General features: G+C 40.3%; 1 protein-coding gene across 9 annotated transcripts in view; it reads left to right on the forward strand.

The window, feature by feature from the left end:
• Nucleotides 1-27,130, forward strand: part of Mctp1 (multiple C2 and transmembrane domain containing 1) — a 427,275-nt gene that overhangs the window by 205,704 nt on the left and 194,441 nt on the right. For 5 of the 9 annotated variants that reach the window (XM_045134042.1, XM_045134048.1, XM_004651615.2 and 2 more), the window contains 2 exons: nt 9,430-9,600; nt 12,318-12,448. In XM_045134042.1, coding sequence (XP_044989977.1) covers nt 9,430-9,600; nt 12,318-12,448 — 302 coding nt within the window. Of the gene's footprint in view, nt 1-4,265; nt 4,332-9,429; nt 9,601-12,317; nt 12,449-27,130 lie in introns of all 9 variants that reach the window. The other 4 variants (XM_045134043.1, XM_045134044.1, XM_045134041.1 and 1 more) reach the window with 1 other exon arrangement.

Raw genomic sequence — 27,130 nt, forward strand, 5'->3', positions numbered from 1 at the left:
TGTACAGTATGAAACTGTCACAGTGAAACCTATTCTATCATTTCATAAACTAACTTAAGAAAACAGGTCCCATGTTAGCCAAATGTACAGCGACACAAGTGTGCAAGGCTGCTCATGTACACAAGGTGGCACATGGTCTGGAGTTCAATTACAGTGGCTGCAGACATTGGGGCACCAATTCTCCCTCCCTCTCTCTCTCTCTCTCTCTCTCGCTCTCTCGCTCTCTCGCTCTCTCGCTCTCGCTCTCACTCTCTCTCTCTCTCGCTCTCGCTCTCACTCTCACTCTCTCTCTCTCTTTGTCTCTCTGTCTCTTATTCTTGCTCTCACTCTATCACACTAATAAAAAAGGCAAGTTTGTTGGAATTGCTTCAAAATATTTAACCTAAAAAGAAAAAAGAACACACACACACACACACACACACACATATATATATATATAATATATATGCATATGTATATATATCATATATGTGATGAAATTTATCATCGTAATATATAAGGATTGATCCCTGTGTTCAAGAGGTAATGACTGAGTATATTGAGTCAAGTTAAATCCTAGTGAGAATTTGCTGAGTGATAATATCATTCTTACTATATCTTAATTTTTTGAAGATTAAGATAATGAAAATGAAAGACTAAAGTGATACGGTGATATGCTAATTTTTAAAGCATAACATGTATGATTCATGTGAATGCCATATTTGAGGACACAAAGCATTAAGCAATGTTTATAAAAATTACAAGGTTTTTCACGAAAACAATAAAAATCATGTGAAATCAAATCAGGTTACTCTAAATCAGAAATTTTTAAAGACTTTGAACTTCCAGTTGAAACAGGGCCGCACAGCAGTTCTTTCAAATATTCCGCACGCACACGTGTCTTCCTCGTGCTGCGCACTGAGTGTGTATCTTGACACTGACAACAGAGTTAACTGAAGAAACCATCCTATAAAAAAAAAATTGTTGTGAGTTAAAAAGAAATTGTAATATTTTTTAAATGGAAATTTCTGGGCTATGCCAAGGCAACTTCATCTAAAAATGGAGAAAGGGATTATGACAGGCAAAGAGGGGTACACACAACAAACTCAGAGCCACGAGGAGTTATGCTTGGATAAGCCTGGGGTTGAATCAAGAGAACGTATGCTTGGAAGTCGTTTAGTTTTCCAAATTTTAGACTGTGAAGAGTAATTGACTTTGTAAAGCAAGAATGTGATCCTAAGCCAAAAGACTTACATCCTTGGATAACTCAAGAATATATTAAGTGTCTTCCCATAAAGATCAGAAATCATTTCTATTTGTAAGTTTAAAAGCAAGAATGTCAAACTTACCAATAACTTTTAATTAAAAGTTTCTAAATAAAGTTCTCTGTAAGTCAAACTAAGGACACAAATTACTTTTCTGTGCAATTAGTAAATCTTTGCAGATTATTTTATAATGTAACTAGATTATAATATATATGATGACTTTCTACTAGAATATACTTTGAACAGCATAATAAAAGCCTAAGAGCTTTCATTTGGCCACAAAGTTAAGAACATAGTTAAAACACCTTCAGTAGAGCTTCAGTGATGGCTTAGTGGTTAAGGCATTTGCCTACAAAGCCAAGGGACATAGGTTTGATTTTCTGGAAGCCATGTAAAGCCAGAGGCACAAGGTGGCACAAACATCTGGAGTTCCTTTGCAGCGGCTAGAGGCCCTGGTATGCCCATTCTCTCTCTCTCTCAAATAAATAAATAAAATATTTTTAAACATTTTCAACAAACAAATAACTTCTTTATGCCACAAATTGTATCATGAAGCAATAAGAAATATAAAGGAAATTTTAAGGATAAAAACTAGGAGAACTAGGAGATGAGAGTTTACTGTCTTCTAAGGAAAAAAAAAAAAGAATGTGGAGCTGTATTATTAGGGGAGACACCATAGCAGTTTGCACAAAGCCCTGGGAAGTCTTTCTGTAAGCAATCCTGCTTTAAGATGATGAAGGACTGCAGAACAAATTTACTTGTTGGACTGGATCATCGAGGTGCAATTCACCGGAATAAACTGCAGGAAAAGGAAAAGACAGGACACGCTGGTGTCTGGGATTAAGTTAATAATTGCTCCACACTCTAGTTTTTACAGCACAAAACAGTCATTCTAGGCTATTATTATCTTTTCTTTGTAGTGGCCTGTGGAGCATTTGATTAAAGAAAAGCCCATGCCACCTCGGTGCTGAAAATAGAGAAAAAGTTGACTCCACACATTGCTCATTTTAAGCACAGAAACCTTTCATTCCAGTCTTACAGTGATGGGTCTCATTGCAGAGGATTAGGCTGTACGCAGGTAGTAAAAGGATACCAGGAGGCAAAGATTATTGGCACATACCAGGGAGAAGACTGGTGTGCCTGTTTCCTTAGCCAAATACTAAGTGTAAATATCTAAAAATACATATTTTCCCTTTATGTATTTCAAATCTGGATCTAAATGAATAGAATATATTTTCTTATTATTCAGTTTTTCACAAAAAAAAAAAAATGAACGAGGGCTGGAGCGATGGCTCAGCAGTTAAGGCACTTGCCTGCAAAGCCAAAGGATCCAGGTTCAATTCCCCAGGACCCATGTAAGCAAGAGGCACAAGGTGGCATATATGTCTGGAGTTCAGTTGCAGTGGCTGGAGGTCCTGGTGTGCCCATTCTCTCTCTCTTTCTCTCTCTCTCTCTCTCTCTCAAATAAATAAGAATAAAATGGCTAAAATTTTGTAAAAAAACAAATGAATGAGTAAATTTTCTTTACTAGGATTAGAGAACTGAAGTATTCCTAATCTATTTGCTAGGTCACTTTATTGATAGTTATAACACTGAAAACAGTTAGCTCTCATGCTTCACTGACTAATATATGCCAGGGCAATTATCACCAGGCTTCTTTGACTTCCTGTAAACCCCTAATTAGTATTTCTGAGTAATCTATAGCCAGTATATATTTCATCTAAATGAAAGTCAAAGCCAATAGAAAAACCTGTAGCAACCAATTCCTTTTTTTGGTATCATAAATTTCTTTGGTTCTGCACAAAAAAAAGAAAGAAATATAAAAAGAAAATGACAATATATAGTAAGAAAAACCACAAATTAGGATCAGATTCAAATGTCAGTCTTGTCAATCATCATACAATTCTCCTTAAGTTTAGCTTTTATCCTCTCTGGGCCTCAGTTGCTTTACCTTAAAAAGAGATGCTTGTCATGCAAAACACAGGAATGGGAAAACTTTAGTATATCACAGATTCCCAACAATGTGTCCTTCTATGTGACACAACCCAACTTTCGGACTGTCCTTATCCTATTGAGGTTGTTGAGGTCAAGGCTGCGCATCTCTTCACAGTGCTGTCACTCGGAATTTTCTAGCCATTCTCCAAGTCCTTAATACAAACTTGTGGCTCCACCATGACAATTTCTCTCCAGGATTTCATGTTCAGCTATTTCTTTATTGATCTGCCTCTTCCTGTTCTTGGCTTCAGTAGAGAAAAGATCTTTTATGGATTTTCTTTCTTATTGTTGTTTTGGTTTGGTTTGAGGTTCATTTTCTTGTAACAGCAAAGGCAACAAGTAGTTTTGGGTGGGACAAATTCTCTCCACTACCTTAGAGGCATTCCTCCCATCTTTAAAGAATCACAGGTGGGGTATAGAGTCAGTGTGGTCATTGTCATGCTTGCACCTGTCACATGTAATTTTCTTGAGCTCCATCACTGTTCTGACCCTGGAAAAGAATCTCCAAATTCTTCTGTGTGTGGTTTTCCGAGGTAGAGTCTCGCTGTAGCCCAGGCTGACTTAGAATTCACTAGGGAGTCTCAGGGTGGCCTCAAACTCAAGGTGGTCCTCCTATCTCTGCCTCCCGAGGGCTGGGATTAAAGGCATGTGCCACCATGCCCAGATCATAGCATCAGACTTGACAAAATTATTCTTTCCATGATTGCTCTTATTGTGTTTATTTTCTCTGATCATCTGCTGACAAAAACTTACAGTCCCTTAAACAGGATCCATCACCCTATAACCTCTGGGGTACAGCATCTTCCAACTAAAAGCAAAGTGGTGCTTGGAAGCCATCCAGTTACATTGGCATTTATCCTTATTGTACTGTAAGGAATTTTGTGAGAGTGAGCTTTGAAACAAAAGCATATTTTTTCAAACTTTTTTAAAAATAATTCTACATCATGACAAAATGAGGGCTTGAGGCTGGCAACACAGCTTTCCCATACAGTTCTGATCATTCATTTCCATCCCAACATGTGGCAGGCCTGTTCTTCCCGTCCTGGCCTTCAGCAGAGCAGAGCTGCAGAACCCTTTTGTCAGAATGCACAAGTAAGTTCAACCGTTCCATTCATTACTTTCCTCAGAGCTTGCATGAGCTTCGTATTCTGAGTGCTGACTTACTGTACTGAAAACCACTCCCAACCCTAACTGATTTTATTAAACACATGAAAAGCATCCTAATCTTAAAATTATTTTTTTCAAGAAATAGTATAAAGAAACTGATATTCTCTTGAAAGTCCCAACTAACTAATTCTAAAACCTCACTAAAGATATGTGTTGTTGACTAATTGCATCAGACACTGAAATCCATACTGTTAACGTGTATGTTGATAGTCTCCCGTCCAAGTACTAGCCGGACCTGACCCTGATGAGCTTCCAAGATCAGATGAAATCAGGCACATTCAGGGTGGTCTAGCTCTAGACTTTTACATTAGTTCTCAAGTTGGCTGTATGTTCATTTTTAAAGTGGATCTCAAATTTTGATGTGCAGGAGAACCGTGTGGAGTGCATGTGAGAAAGACTGGGAGCTTCTCAACAAAAACTGACACATAGTAAGAGTCAAATCCACCAATTTAAGTACATTGACTGCTAAAATTGAAGAGCTACTACCTTTAAAGTTCCAAGATTTTTTTTTTTAATTTCATCTGTAGGCTGGTTGATTGCTTTCAAGTTGGACTGGATTATATTTTTATTCTTCCTTCTTCTTTCCTTTTCCCATAAAATAGAAGTCTAATTTAACAATTGCTCTCCGAGAACACTATCTAAGAGAAGGCCAGGTGTAATACACTAATGTGCTGAGGGCTGTTGAAGATGTGTTTAAGGCTGCTTGCCCTTCAGTGGTCAATAAGTCCTGTTGGTTGACTGTTCAGTAAATACATATTATTTAGATACATCCAATGAGAAAACATGAAGAAAGGGAAATAACCAATTAAATTTCATAATTATTCAGTAGGCTCCTACTTCTCTGTTTAAATTCCCCACGTATCCAGATTAAGCTGCTTTCCTGATCAGAACATTTAGAAGTGCAGCGAAGGAAGGACTTTAAATACATAAGTAACAGTCATGCCAGAGCATGAGTAACATTTATGACCGTAGTAACTAGTACTAAGATTAAAACAGGAAAGAGCCAGTAGGCACAGGGACTTGCACTGGAGTTGAAATCAGAACCTCCGGGAAGGCTGAGTAGATAGAGGGCCTGGTGGTAAGAGTCTGCGATGGGTCCAGAGACTTTGAATTTCTGACAAGTTCTCAAGGGGCAATGATGCCACTGGCCTGTGGGCCACACATTCCTAAATTTTCTATACAGAGGAGGCAAACGTTTTAAGTAGAGCAGCAAGTTCTCTGAAGGCACCATAAAGAACATGAAAATTGGTGGTTTTCAAAGGGTTTTAGCTGCAGCACTACACCCTATAACTTTGGTCTTAAAAACAAGTAATACTATGATTATTTCACACAATTGAAGTTGTCACGTCTATGGAATATACTTTTGCCCGTTCATGTCCTCCAACACACAGATCCATCTATGTGTAAATGGAAGGGTGTTTTTCACAGATACAGGGCCAAAGATAAAAGTCTGGAAAACCAAAGGTTAAAAAAAAAAAAAAAAGGTGGGCTGGAGAGATGGCTTAGCGGTTAAGCGCTTGCCTGTGAAGCCTAAGGACCCCGGTTCGAGGCTCGGTTCCCCAGGTCCCACGTTAGCCAGATGCACAAGGGGGCGCACGTGTCTGGAGTTCGTTTGCAGAGGCTGGAAGCCCTGGCGCGCCCATTCTCTCTCTCTCCCTCTATCTGTCTTTCTCTCTGTGCCTGTCGTTCTCAAATAAATTAAAATTAAAAAAAATTTTAAAAAAGAAAAGGTACCAGCATGCCCAAATCACATGGAAATCGCTAGAAAGATGTGAGTTGACAGGATAAGGAAACTATTCCATCTTCCTGCGAGGATACCCTTATAGAAACTGACCCATTACTTGCATATAACCTAGCAGATGTGCTCAGACACTTTAACTTGTGCCTGGCTTTTGTACAATGACCAATGCATTTGTAATGCCTTTAACTTAATGCATTTAATTTAGAATGCTATTTAGCTAGCAGTTATTCTGTATTTTCAGAGAATAATGACAAGTCTGCTTAAATATTTTTGAACTTTAAAGGTAATAGGTAGTTCTGAAATTTGAGAAGTTGATCTGCTTAATTGGTGGGTCTGAAAATATCTTAACTCAGTGACTGGTTGACTATATGGATGTAGAGGGCCTAGAAGGACAAATGTACTTAAGTGTCTGTCTTTCCTAAACATAGTGAATCAAATACAGACTAAGAACGATTCTGAAATTGATTGCCCACATTTGCATGTTCCTTGTTTACCTTATAATTTTATTTTATCTCAATTTTTTTTATTCGTTGTGATCTAATCAAAATATACGCCAGTTTAAGGACTAAACATTTACCCAATTAAATCTTTGGGTGAGTTATAGTTTCTTTTTACAAGTATGCCCTTTATTTATGTATTTGAGAGCAACAGAGAGAGAAAGAGGCAGATAGAGATAGAGAGAGAATGGGTGCGCCAGGGCCTCCAGCCACTGTAAACAAACTCCAGACACATGCGCCCCCTTGTGCATCTGGTTAACGTGGGTCCTGGGGAACCGAACCTTGAACCAGGGTCCTTAGGCTTCACAGGCAAAAGCTTAACAGCTAAGCCATCTCTCTCCAGCCCAAGTATGCCATTTTTAACAAAAGTTGGTTAAGAAAAAAAAAAATCCTCTGAAATATCTGATCAGTATGTTTTCAGAGCCCTTTGTGTTCTTCCTGTTAGACCATCATAGAGGTTATTAACTCCCCACTCACTAGCCATGTTTTTGTGAAGAAATCTTCTTCCTGCTCCCCCTTTGTTTCCTGTGTGGTTTGGGAAATGTCCTTTAGATTGTAGAAGTATATGTCATCATGACCCAAGGCAATTGGTAGAGAGATTCCCTTTAGTTCTTATCATTCCTGAAAAGGCATGCAAGATCCCATGGGTAAAGTATTTTTTTTTTCCTCTTCCCTTATTCATGTTCTCACTTGAACAAAAAAAAAGGGGGGGAGCAAACAAATTAAGGAATTAAGGTTTCATGTATATTACTACTAAAGAAATTGAAGACATGCAGTGTAGATTTTACCAAACTATTATATGACTATCAGATATGAGTTCCTGGTTCTAGAAAATGTGTAAAGGAAGGCATTAAGTGAACTCCTCTTTAAAAATATCATCTCTTTAAAAGTATCATCTGGGGCTCTTATATTTAAATCACAATCACATTTAAACCTTTATGACTTATTTTGGTAAAAGCTCAAGGAAAAAGCCAGAAATTCTGGCTTATAGCCATACCCACTGTTTATTAGCTCAGCTATTCTGTACCTTGAATTCCTTGCCTGCTAAATGAGGCCCACGCCTTGCCTTCCTAGTTACGGTTTGGTGGAAGGAAGCCAGATGCGCTAATGAATGTAGCCACGCATTTAAATTCTAAAGCTATGTATAATGTACAGCTACTAACTCACTAGCCTTTGCTACGATAACTATTTCTTCCTTCTTGCTATAATATTTCTTTTCGTTCATTTCTCCTTTGTCACTCCTATTCCTTGACAAGTTTCAGAATCAAAATTTAAAACCTCCTCTAGACTCTGCTATTAGAGGCAGTGTCTACAGCAGCAGAGGGGGGTATCAACCAATATCAATCAATCAACCACCACAATCCACTGGCAAGTCAATAAACAGCATACAATCTAAGAACAAACAAGTAAAGCTTAGCTATTGCTTGGTGTGACAAATTCTAAACAATTATTTGAATCTTAGAAACCCTTTGTTCAAACAAGTCCCATGTAGAAAACCAGGGGGCTGTGTATAGGCAGAGCAATCTATCTGAAGTGAACAGAGTTCTGGGTAAGATCAGGGTGCTCTGTGTACGTACCATCTCTTGCCCTCCAGAACCCCACCAAACTCTGCTTTGGAGGCTCACAGAAGTGACACATGTGTTATATTCATAAGAAAGACACCAACAATGTACAAAATATGCTGTTCAACAAACCAGGAAAACATACAATGTGATTAAGAAAGACTTCACATATATTGAGATATTCATATGGCAGAGCTACATATTGTCTTTTGAAGAACATAGTGTTTTACTAACCTAGTAAAAATACCCTGAAATGCATGGCTTTATGCAATGGAAAAAAAATAGTAGATCCATATGGGTGGGAGATATCCAAAAAGGACTGTAACTTTATAAAGTCATGATGGATAGGATTAGGTGCTACTTGAGGCTGAATCAAGATTTTAAAATATTTTACTGCACTTGCTCTGATTTGTTTCACTTATCATTTAATTTTTTTAAAATATGGATATTTTAGTAGACTGGTTAATTTCAAAATATTCTGATTTTGTTACTAGCTTGAACATCGTGATTTAAAATTGATCATAATAAAAACATTAAAGAAAATGTTCAAAATACACAAATTAGAAAAAGTCAAGAAGCATACTTGGCTTCTTTTAACTTAAAAATAATCTAAAATATCTGTGATGCTAGTTTCAGGCATTAGCAAAGTACTGTGGGTGAGCATATGGTTTGGTTTTGTGTTCTCTGATACCTTAAATAGTTTTTTAATGACTGAAACTCATTTATCTCCTAATGTGACAAGAACGATTTTTAATTATCTGCACTTGCAACTAATCTTACAACTAAAAGCCATCTATAAAATCCATTATAACATGAAAAATATTTCATAAACCTCAAATAATCAAAAAGTAAGTGTCACAATCTATATGTTGTTTTTGGTATTCATACTTCTTTTAGATATGTGTTGATACAGGCATGTTTGGCAGAAATACAAAGACTGAAATATTCTGGCAGTACAGCTTATAATTTTAGGACTAGAAAAACTATCACTTTTTTAACATAACTTTATTGTAAGATGATAACTTTGTAACTTTTTTAAACACTTTATCATTAAATCATAATATTCCATAAATTATTTTTATCTTTTTAAAACGTGAATTCCCTGATTTTTATTCTTTGCCAAAAGTATTAACTGGGGGGGGGGGGGCGGGCAGAAGGACATGTCCAAATGAGAGATGGATGGAACTTCAAGATATAACCTAATGATCTTTTCTTTGCCAAAGTTTCAGACCCAAAGTTTACGTCTGTCAGACCAGCACAGAAAGTCCCATCTGTGGAGAGGAATCGTCAGCATCACCTTGATCGAGGGGCGCGACCTCAAAGCCATGGACTCCAATGGGCTGAGCGACCCCTACGTGAAGTTCCGGCTCGGGCATCAGAAGTACAAGAGCAAGGTACCTCTGCTGTGCGCCTGTCGCTGTCGGGAATGTGTTGGTTGGTTAGTGTCCGGACCTGGTGACCTCGAGCAGCCTATCTTATTGTCCTGCGCCTCGATGTCTCCATCCGTAACGTGGGAACTGTCTCTCACCACACTTGTGGGGATCCAAAGGGAAACAGCAGGTAATAACCCACAACGAGCCCGGGGGATGCCTGCACGTGAGGTGCTCCGCGCGTGCACCGGCAATGCTAGAGTCCGCAATGCACGCACGTAACCTCACCTGCCGTCGGAGACTCTAAATGATAGTCTCAGTCATTTTGTCCTACTCCTCTGGCACCAGCAGAAATGGTAAGTTTCTAAATTTACTTAGGAAACCAAAGGTCAAGTTCCTGGGATGTGTCATAGCACAAGATGCTTAGTGCTGTTTCCATGTCTTAACATACCCAACTATAGAAACGGCAATCAAAGCAATGGCTGCCCAGACAAGTAATTGACAGGAAATGAATGTGTGCTGCACACACAAAGGGCAGATAATGCTGCCTGGCCCATAAGTACCCAGTAAATGCTGAAAGGAGGGGATGAAGAATCAGAGCCGTAGTGATGGCTGTGGAGGAACGCCTCGCTTTCTTCATAAGAACACAGATAAGTAGTATGTTATTTATAATAGTAATAAAAGGAAAATTCAAAGTAGCCCCAGCAATATTTTGGGCACAGATTTATTTGTATTATATCCAATGATGACTATTCTGAGCTATGCTTTTACAGCTGGTGTTAATAGACATCTTGGGACAAGAATCCTATCCATCCTGAATCAAAGATCATACTCACTGTGTGTGTGTGTGTGTGTGTGTGTGTGTGTGTGTGTGTAGTGTATGCATATATGTGGGAACAGGTGCACAAGTGTCTTATGTGCAAGTCTGTGGGTGGCCAGAGGATGACATTGGGTGTCCTTATGTAGGGTTCTTACATCTTATTTCCCTAAGACACAGTGTCTTATTAAACCTAAAGCTCACTGATTTGGGGTGAGAATGGCTGGCCAGGGACCCCTGGCAATCCGTCTGTCTGTACCCTCCTCATTGCTAGAGTTACCGGCACAATATCGCCAACCCTGGATTTTTATCTGGGTGCTGGGGCTCAAACTCTGGCCCATATGTTCATCCCACAAGAAGATAAACCTGCTGAATCGTTCCCCTCCCCCCAGCCCCACATCCCATTTTAGTGGGAAATTCTTTGCCTTGGTGTCATTATATTCATGTTTTGTTGTTGTTGTTCACACCCTGCCTAGTTCCACTCTAGCCTAGAAAGTTTTCTTCAGTACACAAGGTGGTTCAAATTATCTCACAACTGATTCCTTTTCAGTCGTGAGTACTGCTAGCCGACTGAGGACCACACAGAAGAGTGAGGCATCATTTCTCACCTGGAGAAAATCACACAGGAAAGCCTGTCCTAAATGTGAAGTGGGAAGTCAGTCAGTCACTGTATGACCAAATAAGTAAAACAGACCTCACCCCAAAACACTGCAGGTGTATGTAAGGCATTTGAGTTATCATAACATTCACCCAATGCCACATTTTTTCTGCCAAGGGCTTATTAACAAATTTCAAAGCAATAACTATTTCCAACAATAAGTATCTGTGATCCCTTCTGTCTTCTCTCACTGAACACCATTTGCATAGGCTGATATACTTAAAAGATTGCTTATTTCATAGTTCTGCTCTTTAGATAGGAAAATGAAGCCCTACCATGGAGATGCGCCTCTCTTTACTCTCTCTGTCCATGATCTCTTGCCTCCTTATATAATAAAGGCAGATAGCACATCAGTGCTATTTTACTAAAGTAAAAGTTTGTCTGATCACCCCCAGGCCATCTGCTTCCCGCCCCGCCCACCCCTGGTCCCACAGACCTTCACTGTCTATTTTTCATTGACTTAGTTCAAAGCACCAATGATCAAGGAGAGTAAATGATTAAAAAAAAATTCTGGGAGTCCTCAGCTGCCTTTACTGTAAGATTACCAACTATGAATGATATCTCCATGCGTAACGATGATTGTGTAGAATGACGAGAAGGCTCGGGGTGGCCGCTCAGTAATAAATTGTTCCCTTAGCAACAAACAAGCATAATGCATGTGAGGATCTCAGTGAGTTATTCCATGTACAGAGTATCTTTTCTACCTCATTTTATTTCTCATTTGTTATATAAGATAATCAGGAGGTAACTTTAGGTACTGGAGAGATTTCTCAGCAGTTAAAAGTGCTTGCAAAACCTGACAGCCTGGGTTTGATTCTCCAGTATCCACATAAAGTCAGATACGCAAAGTGGCGCCTGTGTCTAGTTTGCAGTGACAGGATGCCTGCTATACCCATTCATATCCCTCTTTCTCTCTCTCTCTCTCTCTTTCTCTCTCTCTCTCTCTCTCTCTCTCTCTCTCTCTCTCTCTCTCTCCCTCTCTCTCTCTCTCTTTCTATGCTTGTGAATATAAACAAATACTTAATCTTAAAAAAAAATATAAAAAGAGGTCACTCTTGATTGTTTCTGGACACATCCTTTAGGACCACAGTGGAGATGGCAGAGAATCAGTGACTAATTTCCTTGTATTCTAGTTTCCTGTAATCTTTGGTTCAATTAGAACATTTCTATGACTTCTCAGATGATATCTAAAATTTAATTTACTGTCTCAAAATTAATTTTTAAAGCTTGCTATTGACGAAACACAATGACTTTTTGTTTTTCCAGATTATGCCAAAAACTTTGAATCCTCAGTGGAGGGAGCAATTTGATTTTCATCTGTATGAAGAAAGAGGAGGAATCATTGATATTACTGCGTGGGACAAAGATGCTGGCAAAAGGGATGATTTTATTGGCAGGTTTGTGCCATTCGCTGTTTGGGGTTTACCTTAGTGTTTTATTAACTTCTACAGAGACGGGAGAAACATCTGTTCAACGCCAGCAAGGGCACTGACAACACACAACAGAAGCAATTCCACCAAAGACCAACTTGGTGGACCAAAGAGTTTATTGCGGTTACTTAAAGGGGTCTGGATGGGGAGTAATTTACAGGAGGATGATTGACCCCAAAGGTGGCTGTGTCTCTGAATGCCCACCCCGGCCCAGGTGATGACTCAGGACACACAGAAGCTGCATCCTTGGCTGATAGGAGAGTCTGTCTCTCCAGAAGTTGTTTCTGAACCTTGAGGAGGGGCCTTGTGGATCTTTGTTTCTGCTTTGGGGGGCCTTGTTGAGTTCCTGAATCTTCTTGAGCCTCACTCCCTCCTCCCTTCAGGAGGGAATGTTTTCAAGGGAGGAAATTGATACATGACACTTAGGAAGGGTAAAGTTTAATTGAAGGGATTTTCCTTTATATATATGGCTGTTGAAAATATCTTTACTGATCTTTGTTTATTTATTCATTTTTATTAGCACATTTACTGTTCTTAAAGAAGAGATTTCCCCCTCCCCCCATTGTTAAGCTGTAGATGAACTGAAAACAGATCCAAACAGCGACCAGTAGGTGGCAGTTTTGCCTAGTTGATGGACACAGGCTATTTCAATTTGATATCTAGAAATTTTCTCCAGATGTCAAAATTATTGTGCACCAAAAGTTATGGGAGTTGAAAAAGAGGAATTCCATCTGATATGGGACACTTAAGGGAACAAAGAGCATATTCACAGTCCGAAAAGGAATCTGAGACAATATTTATTTTCATAAAACATATTGTGACTGTAAAATGCATTATTTCCTACAACTCCCTACAGAAATAGAGAATCTATATAATCTCCTAGGAGTTCATAAATCTGTAAATAGTTCCCAATTTTTAGTAAAAGAAGCACATAAGGGAGGCAGATCCATGTTAATCTGATAATACAGCAAAAAATGTATTCTGAGGCTTACATGACATTTCTCTACAAAGTCAAGGTTGTTTGGAATGACTGTTTGAATCATATGAATTGTTTTCAGATTAAGAAGCCTAGGTTTTTTTTTTTTATTTTGATGCTTGTATGTGTGCTTCGTAGCAAACTACATGGAAACACACCAACACTGAAACAAAGCATGGTGTAAGGAAGAAATTCTTAGCTTAAGAAACTCTTCATATGAATTCCAAATCCTCCAACATACAATCTGAAGAAAGTGTGTAGGCACTAAAAGTAAAGAGAATTTTACTATAAGAAAGTGAAAAAGAGGTCAAACTAACATACTTGTATCCATTTTTTTTTTAATTTTTATTTATTTATTTGAGAGCGACAGACGGAAAGAGGCAGATAGAGAGGGAGAGAGAAAATGGGTGCACCAGGGCCTCCAGCCACTGCAAACTCCAGACACGTGCACCCCCTTGTGCATCTGGCTAATGTGGGTCCCAAGGAATTGAGCCTCGAACCAGGGTTCTTAGGCTTCACAGGCAAGCACTTAACCACTGAGCCATCTCTCCAGCTGTCCGTTTTGTTTTGTTTTTAATGACTGTGACATATATATGTGTGTGCATATGTTTTAAATGATAGTTTTCACCATATGTTTACAAAATGAGAGATAAAACACTAACTTCAATTAGCCTGTAACATTTTATTTGTTTGCATGTGCATGCCTGCGTGGTGTGTACGTAAGTGATTGTGTTCACCTGTGCACGGGTGTGTATGTGTGTGCGTGTGAAAGCCAGACTTGGACATCAATTGTCTCCTATCACTCTCCACCTTCTTGGGGCAGGATCTCCCTCTTGTAGCCAGTGCTCAATAGCTCAGCCTATCACACTAGCCAGGGAATTCCCCAACCTCCACCTTCCAAATGTAGGGATTACAGGTATGCCACCACGCATGCCCAGCGTTTTCATGGGTGCTGGGAACCCTAACCCAAGTCCTCATCCTTGTGCAACAAGCACTTTATCCTCTGAGCAATCGCCACAGCCCTAATATTTTACTTTATTTATAAAGGCATTTTATTTATTTATATGAGATAGAGAAAGAAAGAGAGAGAGAAAGAGTGAGTGAGAATGGGCACGCCAAGACCTCTGGCCACTGCAAACAAACTCCAGACACATGCATCACCATGTCATATGGCTTACATGGGACTTGGAAAATTGAACTTGGGTCCTTAGGGTTCGCAGGCAAGTGCCTTAACCGCTAAGCCATTTCTCCAGCCCCCTAATATTTAACTTAATGAAACCAGGGAAAACACTATAATCCAGTACTGTTACATTTCAGTGCTTAAAAAAAAAAAAAAAACAGAGGCAGATTGCCACAGGGTAAAGCAGTGTCTTCTGAGTTCTCTGTTGTCATTGATACATATCACTAGTTTAAGTAATGGTATATCTAGCACTTCCCTGTGATTGCATAGTGAGGATGGTATCGCCCTCATTAGGCCATGAGCTCTTTCATGACGTTTGATCAAGCTATTACTTGAATGATTAATTCATTTTCATAGTTTGTAGCAACCTTAGTCCTGTTTGGCAATCAGGTAACAAAAGGCTGTCATGCATCACATTGTGAATCTGGCTTTATGTGGGGGCTGGGGAATCAAACTCAGGTCCTTAGGCTTTGCAGGCAAATACCTTAACCACTGAGCATCTCTCTAGCCCCTGAAAATATGTTTTGTAAATGCATACTCATTCATGATTTATTCATAATAAAAATAAGACTGATTGTCATTAAGGAGACACACGTGAACTTTATCGTGTTGAAGTAGAAGTATTTTAGCAATGAACATCGCCAATTCCATCCTCACTTGATCCAGTGAAGACAGGTCTCTGCCTTGAACCATCAACTGCTCTGTCAGGTCTCTTATGACTCACAAGTCATATAGTCCAATTTCCACTTTACTCATTTATTTAAATTTATTCATCTGCAAAGAGAGAAAGAGAGAGAGACAATGAGAGTGCCAGGGCCTCTTGCCACTGTAGACAAACTCTAGACACATGCTGTACCTGGTAACAACTGACCTTACATGGGTACTGGTGAACTGAACCCAGGCCATCAAGCTTTTCAAGCAAGTGCTTTAACCACTGCACCATCTCTCTAGCCCCCCCCCCCCCCCGCTCATTTCCACTTTTTATCTTTCACTTTACCTGACCCAGAAGCAGAGCTAGAACTAGCTTCTGGCTTCCTTACCTTGAAATATATCTTACCTGGTTTCCAGACACCATTCTCTTGCCTTGTTTTCCTCCTACCTCTTCACGTGTTTCTTTGTGGTCTCCTTCGTACATCTTACCCTCATCTTGCTCAGACTATAATTCTTGGACGCCTTCAGAGCTCATCCTCGGCACACCTTCTCTGTCTGTATTGCTCCTGTAGTGACTTGATCCATGCCTGTGCTTTCCACCTGACCCAACAGTTACCAACATGGTCATCCAAAGACACCCATGCCAAGCCTCAGGTTCCCATGTACACCTCCCTAGCTGATTTGCCACTTGAGTAATTAACAAGTTTCTGCAATTTAACTTTTTCCAGAACTCAACTCTTAACTTACAACCCCCATCGTCCAATACACTCTTCCTTCAGGCTTTTGCTGTGTTCTTGGCTGGTACCAAGCACCACCCCGATGTTTTCTCCAGAGCATCCAGAATCCACAACTGTGTTCATTGGACAAATCCTAGATACAGTCATCTCCTACAGGATCAGGAGTTTGTTTGTCTGCTTGCTTGCTTGTTTTACATCACGGCTTTAGAGCTTTGAGTCCATGAAGACGGGTCAACCCCAGTGCTTCGTGGCCATGAGGAGGCAATGCGTGGTGGAGAAGATGCCTGTGGAGAAAGCCACTGACACCGCGCCCTGGAAGGGCCTTTCACGTGGCCCTTAGAGGATACTCAAGATGTAAACTCTACTCACTGCAGGGGAGGCCAGCATCCGCCTCCATGGGACAGGAACCCTGTCATTGTTGGGCAGCCCTTCTCCTCCTGTAACAGTCTATTTCTAATACAGTAGCTAATGTAATGATTGTTTTGATTTAATACAGTTTTGTTTGTCCAAGTGCTCAGTTGGTTGAACCCTGTCTGTGCATCTTCTCCAGGAGCCAGGGTATCTCTTTCCCCTCATTATTTCTTGTGTAAATGACTTCATCTCTGTTATTGGAAACCAGTTTGAAACGTCTTTTACTAAGGAGCTCTTGAGGTCTGCCCTGGCAAGAAAATTGTGAATCTTTATTCTCTCAGAGTCTATAACAGGGGTCGGAGAATAAGCTCACACTTGGGAATGTCCTTACAGCATTTGTCATAAGTAGCTTAGTCAGACTAGATTGTTGAACTTGCCCCAAACTCTGCCTTGGAACCTTTCCTTTTGGGGAGTGATATTTGTTAAGGCACAAAATAACTTAGCTCCTCTCTTACACCCTTCCTTTATTCTCCTTTATGGTCTGCACAAAAACCAAAGTCTTTGCCAAGGTCTATGATGTTCTAAACGATCTTGTCCTCTTATTCTGCTGCCTGGGATTCTGCCATTCTTCTTCTTCTGCCCTCTGGCCGCAGTGAGCACTGGGCTGTTCCCAGACACAACAGAAACCCTCCCTCTTGCAGATTTTCTCTATGTCTGCAACACTCTTTCTTCAGGTAGTCACCTGCCTGTCTTGCCTTTTCATCTTCTTTTATTTTTTAATTTTAAATTTTCCTTGTTTATTACTTCACAGAAAGAGAGAGAGAGAATGGGCATACCAGGGCCTCCAACCACTGCAAACAAACTCCAGATACATGTGACACTATGTGCATCTGGCTTATATGGGTACTAGGGAATCAAACCTGGGTCCTTAGGTTTCATAGGCAAGTGCCTTAACCACTAACCCATTTCTCCAGCCCTTCTTTATCTTCTTTAGGTCTGTACATAAGCACCATGCCGGGAGGAAACCAAGCTAAGCCCTTCCCTAGCATTCCCTTTCTCCTGCTGTGCTTTTGCTTCCCATAGAAATAACCACCACTTGGCATGCTGGACATCTTCCTTATTTGTCATATAACTCATTTCATCTCACTACAAATGAAGCTCCTAGCACAAAAGCTTCATGATGAGAAGGATATTTGAATGTTCACTATGTCGCTCTTAATACCTAGGTAAATATCTGGCACATAATAGGTGCTCAATAAGTATTTTCTGGATTTCAGCTCAAGTCCTTGAAATGATTTAATCCCATAAATGATGACTATTCATTATTTAAATAGACTAAGCTATCACTAGGTGTTCATAAAATTCAGTAAGAACATATGATAGTAAAAGATACAAATGTTCAGTATAAGTATGGAAAGATGTATGAGTGGAATACGAAAAAAAGTTAAAGCATACAAGGGTCAGAGTAGTGTTTATATTTAAAATAGTAAAGTTATTGTATTCAAGAAAACAAGTAACAAGATGTTTCTATCATAACACTGACATAAAATATACATATGTATGGGCTCCATGTGGTCATTCCAGGTGTACATTGTATAGTACTTATTTTTATTTTTTAATCATTTGCCTTGTGTGTAGAGGGTGGGGGGTGTGGTGTAGCGCCCCATATGCTTGCCTGTAGCAGGAGCCACTCATCTACGGGATCTAGAGCAGAACTTTTGTGATCCTTCCCCATTGCTCTTTCATCCATCCTTGGTTTTTTGTTTTGTTTTTTGGCTTTTCAAGGTAGGGTCTCACTCTAGCCCAGGCTGACCTGGAATTCACTATGGAGTCTCAGGGTGGCCTTGAACTCACGGTGATCCTCCTACCTCTGCCTCCCAAGTGCTGGGATTAAAGGCGTGCACCACCACGCCTGGCTCTATCCACCCTTGTTTTGATCCACATTCTGTTTACTAATTCCAGAGCTCGCACAGCTCTGACCACTCTTGTCTCTGCACCTCCGAGGGGCTGGGGATATGGACACACATGGCCCGGCCTCGCTGTTTACTGAATATTTGAACCTTGGTGATCTCACATCCCCTCGGGCCCTCCTGCTTGTACAGGAAGCGTGCTGAACTGCCGTGCCATCTCTCCAGCCCTGTGCAATAGTTATGTTGAGGTAACCATCTCTATCTCCTCAATGCTGATTTCTCCATCATGAAGAGTCTGCTGCTCCTTTCTTGTGACATTTTCAAAATACGCACTACCTTCCTTGAGACCTTTAGTCCACTCTTGAGTTCTATGAGGTCAACCTTTCTAGATTCTACATCATCAGCAATATTGCAGCACTACCTTTTTTTGTTGTTTGTTTTTTTGTGTTTTCAAGGTAGGGTCTCACTCTAGCCCAGGCTGACCTGGAATTCACTATGGAGTCTCAGGGTGGCTTTGAACTCACGGCGATCCTCCTACCTCTGCCTCCCAAGTGCTGGGATTAAAGGCGTTCAACACCACGCCCGGCCCCAAATACCTTTCTATGCATGGGTGATTTCCTTTAACTTAACGACCTCCTGTTCCATCTTCCTAGCATAAAATGATAGAAGTTCATTGCTCCTTTGTCTTTTGGAAAGATCAAAGATAAAAGACAGTTTCATCATTTTATGACCCAATAGCAGCTCATTACATATATATCATACTGTCTTTTTTCATCAATTGTGGAGCTCTATTGTTCATCCATGTCTTGGATGCTGTGAACAGTAGTGCAAATAACATGGGAATTCAGACATGTAGACATCTTTGACACATGGGTTTCATTTCCTTTGAACATATACCCAGCAGGATGGTAGCCAGATCACATAATTACATGTTTTAAACTTTTTTAATTTTTAGTTATTTATTTGAGAGTGACAGACAGAGAGAGAAAGAGGCAGATAGAGAGAGAATGGGTGCGCCAGGGCCTCCAGCCACTGCAAACAAATTCCAGATGTGTGCGCCCCCTTGCGCATCTGGCTAACATGGGTCCTAGGGAATGGAGCCTCAAACCGGGGTCCTTCGGCTTCACAAGCAAGGGTTTAACCCGTAAGCCATCTCTCCAGCCTTTTTTAAAATTTTTTCAGGAAACCCCTTACTGTTTGCCACAAGGACTTTGCTAATTTTCCTTCTGCTATTGTGTATAAGGGTTTCTTTTCTTTCATATCCTCATCAATGCTTGCTCTCTGTGGTCTTTTGGACAATGGCCATTGTTACAGGTGACATGATATTCCATTGTGGGTTTTGATTATAGTTCCTCGATTAGTGGTGTTGATCAGTTTCTTATATTGTTGACCATTTGTCTTATTTTGAGGAAGGTCTATTTAGATCGGTTACCCATTTTAGGTGATTTATTTAAAGGGGTTGCTATTGATTGTTTTTTTCAGTTCCTTATGTAAGTCTGATTGTTAAACTCATCACCTACAGAAATGTCCAATATCTTTTACCATTGATGAAGGCTGTCTCGTCACTCTGTTCATTGCTTCTTTTTCTGTTCAGAAGCTTTTAGTATGATGGAATCTCATTGCCTAGTTTCATTTTGTTTTGGGGTCTTATCCAAAAATTCTTTGACCATCACAATACTCTGAAATTTTCCGTGTGCATTTTCTTTTGGCATTTTTCATGGCTTATGGTCATAAATGTAAGTCTTCAGTCCATTTTGAATAGGTTTTCATTCATAGGAAAAGATAGTGGTCTGTTTGCTGCACATGGATAACCATTCACTGAAGAGAGCATTCTTTCTCTATTGTGTTCATAGCCCTTTGTTGATAATCCTTGGTTATAGCTGTGTCATTGTATCCCTAGGTTCTGTATTCTGCTCCAGTGTTTATGCCAGGGCCCAACTGTTATCGTTAGCTTTGTAGTACATTTGGAAGTCAGGTAGCTCTTCCATTGGTTTGCTCAAGAATAGCAGTTCTGTGAAGAACATTGTCAGTATTTTAATAGTGATTATATTGAATCTGTAAAGAATTTTGGGTAGCCTGGACATTTTAACAGTATTGATTCTTCTAATCTATGAACACAGGATATTTTTTTTAATCCTAAGTATTTTATTCCTAAGTATTTTATTTTTGTAGCTATTGTAAATTGGATTGTTTTCCTGATACTTTTTCAGATAGTTTGCCGTTGATGGATAGCAACATGACTGATGTTTGTCTATTGATTTTTGTATCCTTCAATCTTGCTAAATTCATTTAGTGGTTCTAATAGTTGTTTTGATTGAATCTTTGGGGTTTTCTACACATAAAACACCTCACCTGCAAACAGTGACAATACCACCATTTCTTTCTTTTGCCTGATTGTTTTAGCTTGGACTATAGTTGTAGTTTTTTTAATTGGACACCCCTTGTCTTGTTCTAGATCCTATAGAATTACCTCTTGGCTTTACCCCATTCCTCATGCTGTTGGCTACAGGCTATGGCCTTTGTTATGTTACAGTATGTTCCTTCTCTACCTAATTAGTTCAGAGCTTTCAACATCATGATGCCTAGGACTGAATACTTTCTGTTGTTAATTTCCACACAAAAATATATTTACCATGAGTAGAAACAAAAGATAGTAAAGGTGATTTATGGACAATCTGTTAAGGCATTATTACCAGCAATTCAAAACTGGTTCATATAGCATGCCAATTTTGCAGGTGAAAACAGGAAAGCCAAAGTTGGCGAAGAGGCTGCTCGGCTATTATGCGAGGGGAGTGATTGATCTGAGACACAAACCCAGGTCTCTTGACTCTGAAGTTCACTTTGAGTTCAGCACAGTCAGCATGTTTTCTTGAAGCCGTTAAGTGCTTAATAAAATGCCGAGTAGCCAGTAAACCAGTTTGGGTGATGTGTACCACACTGTGAGTTTGAACAACAAATCTTACCTGTTGCTGAGCTGCAAGCTCCAAGCGGAGGGGAGTAATGTTAATCTGCATGTCATTATTTAACTTGCGGATCACCTGCATGTTGGCAGGCAAGATGGACTGCCACCTTGACGATAATCGGCTAATAAATCCTCGTGACTGTTACACTTTTATGCAGAGCAGTAATCTGAACAAATTGGTTGCTGACAGCTGTGGTAAATTGCCAAGAATGAGTGCTGTCAGAGAACAAGTTGTTTTTATGGACGTGCAGGATAACTAAATCCTATGTCATGCAATTTTATTCAGTTGGAGTTATTTGCTATCCAATATGGCAAATTTTATAGCATTATCTATTAGTGTGCAAAATGCTTGTTTATATTTAAAGCGGTGCTGATTGGGGGACACATGTATTTTAGGTTGGTGGGTTCGTTGGGTTGTTATCAGGTCCTCTATGTTAGCACTGCCTGGTACAACAAAGTAGAAGATGGAGCTTCATTTCAACAAAAGTTTTATTATAATGAGGAAAACTTAATCAAAATTGTTGAGTTCTTGGTGAATAATGCATGCTTACCAACTCTGCAACCATAAAATAAACCTATGATTTTGTACTTAAGGCCTCAGGGAAGAGAAGATTGTGTACAAGTACACACATATGTGTTTGAGTCTGGTATGGCAAATGAAGAAAGCAGCCTTGGACCTTGAATCCTAATCAAACTGCACCTTTATCAAGGTTGAAGGTCAATCAATGCACTTGGGTATTTAATACTTAACGAATCTCATTTGGGACATTTCTTATCCATGCTGCTAAAACTACAGTGATTCTTTTATTCCCTGCATAGTAAGAAGAAAAGAACTTGAAAACACAAGGCAGCTAGTTTTTCTTGTTATTTTTGTTGTTACTAACCACGGTGGCTTCAAACTATTGTAGGTAATGTCTTTGGCATAAACTGCACTTAAAATTTTGTTGCTGAAGAAAATAAGTATAAGATTCATCTGCAAATACTCTGCTTGATAGACTGGAGCACTGTGGTGCAAGCGTAGAAGAGCCAGTTCTCCAATATTTGTTTATAAGGCTGTTCACTCCTAAGTCTTCAGTGAGCATTATCTTCAATTCATAATGTTTTACAATATTCATAGCCAACTGTGTATTTTGCAAGGATTAGGCTAGCTAAAACTAAAATATATATTCCATTAATCCACTGAACAGGCCGAATATGAACTGCAATTCAGTGAGCACACAAAAGTGCACACAAAAGGTGCCACTGTCAACCCCTTGGTGCTAGGCACCTCTTACTGTTCCCTCAAACTCCTTGTAGGTCACATGTGGCATACTTGGTGTCGAGGCTGCCCGTGCCTATGTGTATGGTAACTATCAGTGAATCTTGATGTCTTGTGCTTGGATGGAAATAATTTCAAATTCCCTAATGCCTGCTTCCTGTGTGCCCAGGGAATTGATTCATACACACCAAGAGTGCTACTCATAAGACTGTTTGCCTAGGAAGAAATGCTGCTGGCCACTGGTTCAAAGTTGGCAGATGGAAAGATAGGGAGAAGAGAAAGTGATAAGAACTCATAAGTTTCAACTCTTGGTGAAAATGTTACCTAATAAAAATGAGTCATATTTCTTTCAAATGGTTCAATAATCCATGTTAATCTGAGTTCTCATGTACAAGTCAGGAAAAAGGATTCAAGCTCTTGCCCTCACTTTATTTCTCTGAGAATCAACTTCCTGGAAAGATGTGTGTGGCTGTGGTTGCATTTGGGGTGTTATGGCCACTTCCTTGCTGCCTTCTGTCGGCTATGGTGGCAAGGACCAATGCCCAGCCTCAGCTGTGCCAGCTGTTGATTCCCTGCCATGATGAGACTTCCCCTTGAGACTGTAGCCTAACTAAATCCTTTCCTCCCACTGGCTGCTTTGGGTAGGGTACTTTCTCCAAACAATGTAAAGATGACTAAAATAGATGCATCACCAAGTGATACATTGCATGATGGTAGCTTGGGAAGGGCACTCTTGACATGTGAGGGTGTTTCTTTTTTTTTTTTTAAATTATTTATTTATTTATTTGAGAGCGACAGAGACAGAGAGAAAGACAGATAGAGGGGGAGAGGGAGAATGGGCGCGCCAGGGCTTCCAGCCTCTGCAAACGAACTCCAGACGCGTGCGCCCCCTTGTGCATCTGGCTAACGTGGGACCTGGGGAACCGAGCCTCGAACCGGGGTCCTTAGGCTTCACAGGCAAGCGCTTAACCGCTAAGCCATCTCTCCAGCCCGTAAGGGTGTTTCTTAGCTGTGTGCGGTGAAAGAGGGGGCAGCGAGCCCGACGAGGGATACAGTCAGGTCTGTAATTACCTTCAACTGAAGGTGCAAAATATATCGGAAATTTTTACCTTAAATCAAGTTCTCTACAAACAGAGCTTGAGGCAACAAGTAGGTGCTGGTGCTTTGATGGAAGGTGTAATTGCAGAGGGAGGTAAGAGAGAAAAAGAGGAAAGGGGCTGGGGAGAAATCTCAGTCTTTAAAGTGCTGGCCTCTCAAGTATGAAGACCAGAGTTTCATCCCCAATATTCACATAAAATGCTGGGAATGGGGTGACATGACTATAACCCCAGTCCTGTATAGGCATACAGGAGGATCTCTGGGGTTTACTGTCCAGCTGGTCTAATCTAATAGGTCAGCTCCAGGTCAATAAGAGATCCTGTCTCGAGGGATGAATGGATGTCCTTCCTATTAAAGACACCCAATGTTGTCCTGTGACCTCCACACACATGCACGTGCATACACATGCACACCCACTTGAAAAGATGAAGAGCATGAAGCACTTGGCCACCTACAGTCACTATTTTCTGTGGTTCGTAGTCATAGCAGGTGGCTGAGCAGGGACAAGCACTTGGCCACCTATAGTCAAGCTGCAGAGAATCATATTTCGGACTCACCTCCCATTCCACTGATCAAAGCTCATTCCATATGAAGACAATCCCTTTAGTGTTTCATGAAGCTTCACTGACCGGTGATGGGGGAGACAAATTCCATCCCAAAGTGTGTTTGTGCAGCCGAATGCAGAAGCGGCCTCAGAACCCATGAAGCGCGTGTGTGACAGCTGCACCTGGACATACAGCAGCCTCAAGAGGGAGGGCCCAGCCCGTTTGGACAAGTGAAAAAATGGACCACGTGAGACTTGTGAGAATCTGAGCACAGTCAACGAGTCATGGTGGAAGAGTAGAAACAGGCCCGTTAGGGTGGCAGCCCGGGTCAATGTAGCAATCAAGCAAGTAACTAACGGGCTCAAGGGGCAGGAGACCAAGGTTCCAGGATAACATAGGGAAATGCCTTAAGATATGACATATGAGTTTTCAAACCTTATATATGACTGCATCATAGAAAACAGATGTAAGATAAATTGCTCTTTGAACCAGCGTCCACAGGCACTCCGTGTGATATTGAAAACACATACTGTTGCTTCTCACAATGTAATCTGAAATTAGATTAGATTAGATTTTTAATTACACCAACATACAGATTGTTCTGGTAATACATGTGGTAACTAATATTTCATTATCTAAAGGGTAAATTTGTTCTCTTAAGGTTTTAGTTTGTGAAATTGCAAGGAAAGAAGTCATAGCAAGTATAAACATGGGTAGAGTTATATAATAGCAAGTTGTGGAATGAGGATTTTTTTGTTTTTGTTTTTTCGAGGTTGCATCTCACTCTAGTCCAGGCTGACCTGGAACTCACTATGTAGTCTCAGGGTGGCCTCGAACTCATGGCGATCCTACTACCTCTGCTTCCCGAGTGCTAGGATTAAAGGTGTGTGCCACCATGGCCGGCTTGGAATGAGGATTTTTGAAAATTCAAAATTCATCTAGTTCAGTTAGCTCATAATTTCAGATGGGAAAAGGGAAACTCAAGTGGAAAAGTTGTCTTGGAAAAGGTCACACAACCAATTAGTGGGAAATAAGGGGACAGAATGAAAGAGATCTGACTGTAGGCTCTTTGCTCTGTGAATGTATTTTGGGGGGGGGTGGTGGATGAATTTGCATCCATGCTTTATTAATGCTACATTTTCATTTTGGTTATCATGCAAAACTATTAACATATACCTGTGCTACCCAGATATCCACCTGGTACGTTTAGAGTCAAACTATAGCAAGTCATTCCATTGTGCAGGACCCAACAGTGCGGGGGAGCCAAATGAGGGAGACTCGGCCCCACAGCAGTGAGTGCTGTGTCCACACAGCAGCAGACTGTGTCACTGGGGTTCCGGCTTTGTACAGCTTTGTTCAAAAGCTGAAAGGGAATAGCAAATGCCTTTCCTGTGTCAAGCCCCAGCAAAACTTCGAGGTGATGCTCACCTGTGAAGCTGTTATGCAAACCTTATCTTCAAATTAACAAGACATTTTTTTCTTAGTTATAACAAAATTTATGTTTAAACATGGCACCATAGGACTGGAGAGATGGCTTAGAGGTAAGGGGCTTGCCTGTAAAGCCAAAGGACCTCAGTTCAATTTCCCAGAACCCACGTAAGCCAGGTGCACAAGGTGGTTCATGCGTCTAGAGTTGGTTTGCAGTGGCTGGAGCCCCTGGCGCACCCATTCTCTCCCTCTCTCTCTCTCTCTCTCTCTCTCTCTCTCTCTCTCCACCTATCTATCTATCTTTCACTCCTTCAAATAAATAAATAAGTGAAATTTAAAAAATAAAAAATGGTTCTAAAGAGCTGGAGAGATTGCTCAGTGGTAAAGACATATGCTTGCAAAGCCAAAGGACCCAAGTTCAAGTCCCCAGTACACAGGTAAAGCCAGCTGTGCAATGTGGTGCATGTATCTGGAGCGTGTTTGTAGTTGCAGGAGGCCCTGGTGTGCCTATTCTCTCTCTGTCTCCCCCGCTCTCCTTTCTCTCTCGCTCTTTATTAAATATATATATATTTTTTTAAATACTCCTCAAAACAATTTAGAAAAATTGAAGCCTGAATCACCACAACTACAACCTGAAAGTCATATAATATTCTTGTGTCTAACCCATTTGTTTGAGCATTATTCTTGACATAGAATTATTAATGCCAAAATTCTGAAACACTAACCATAATACCTGAGATTAGCCATTTCTATGACTCAATATTAAAGTTTTACTTGAAATAGAAAACCATAATCTTCCCTATAAATTTATATTGTTAGCTTAAATTTTATTAGTTTCATGGTTTTAAATTTTAATTTGTTTAATGTTCTTATACAGTGTAATACTAGAGAGCTGAACAGGGATTGTAATCCAGGCAGAACATTTTCTGTGGATATTTGGGACAGACTAGGATCTATTACTCACTTCGTAGCCACTTCTCTGGCTTATGTGCACTTTTAAGAGCATTAAAATAAAAACAGCTTAATTCTATGCTCAGACATTGAGATAATGTTTCCTACTACAAGCATGTCTAGATATCACCCACTTTGAGGATCAGTTCTAACAACATGCCCTCCTCTTAGGATGCAGTTGTTTAATGGCAGCCTCATGGGCACTGGAGGGGGGGGGATGTCTAAATCTTGAATTCCAGAGTCCCAGGTTCTGGTTCTGGCTCCGTCCATAACTGTGTGTGACTGTTAAGTCATGTAATGTCTGTGATCCTTGGTTTCTTTCATGGCAAATTCAAGAGCATAATGTTCACAAATCTTTATGTCTACTGGAACAGGTAGAGTAATTAAATGAAATAGGCCAGACACTGACTAACAGGTAACATTGAGGACACTCACTAAATCAGGGGTCATCTGCCCTGCACATAAAATTACTGTATTTAGAGTCAAAACTCCTATTTAAAATGATGTGCCAAATGATGAAGTCTGTGAATCCAATTCCATCCAACAGTTGCCCACTTGCAACTCCCAGAGCAAACAGTCTTAGGTGCAGCCATCCCCAGCTC

The sequence above is a fragment of the Jaculus jaculus genome, chromosome 14 (genome assembly GCF_020740685.1).
Source record: "Jaculus jaculus isolate mJacJac1 chromosome 14, mJacJac1.mat.Y.cur, whole genome shotgun sequence".
In the NCBI taxonomy this organism is placed as follows: domain Eukaryota; kingdom Metazoa; phylum Chordata; class Mammalia; order Rodentia; family Dipodidae; genus Jaculus; species Jaculus jaculus.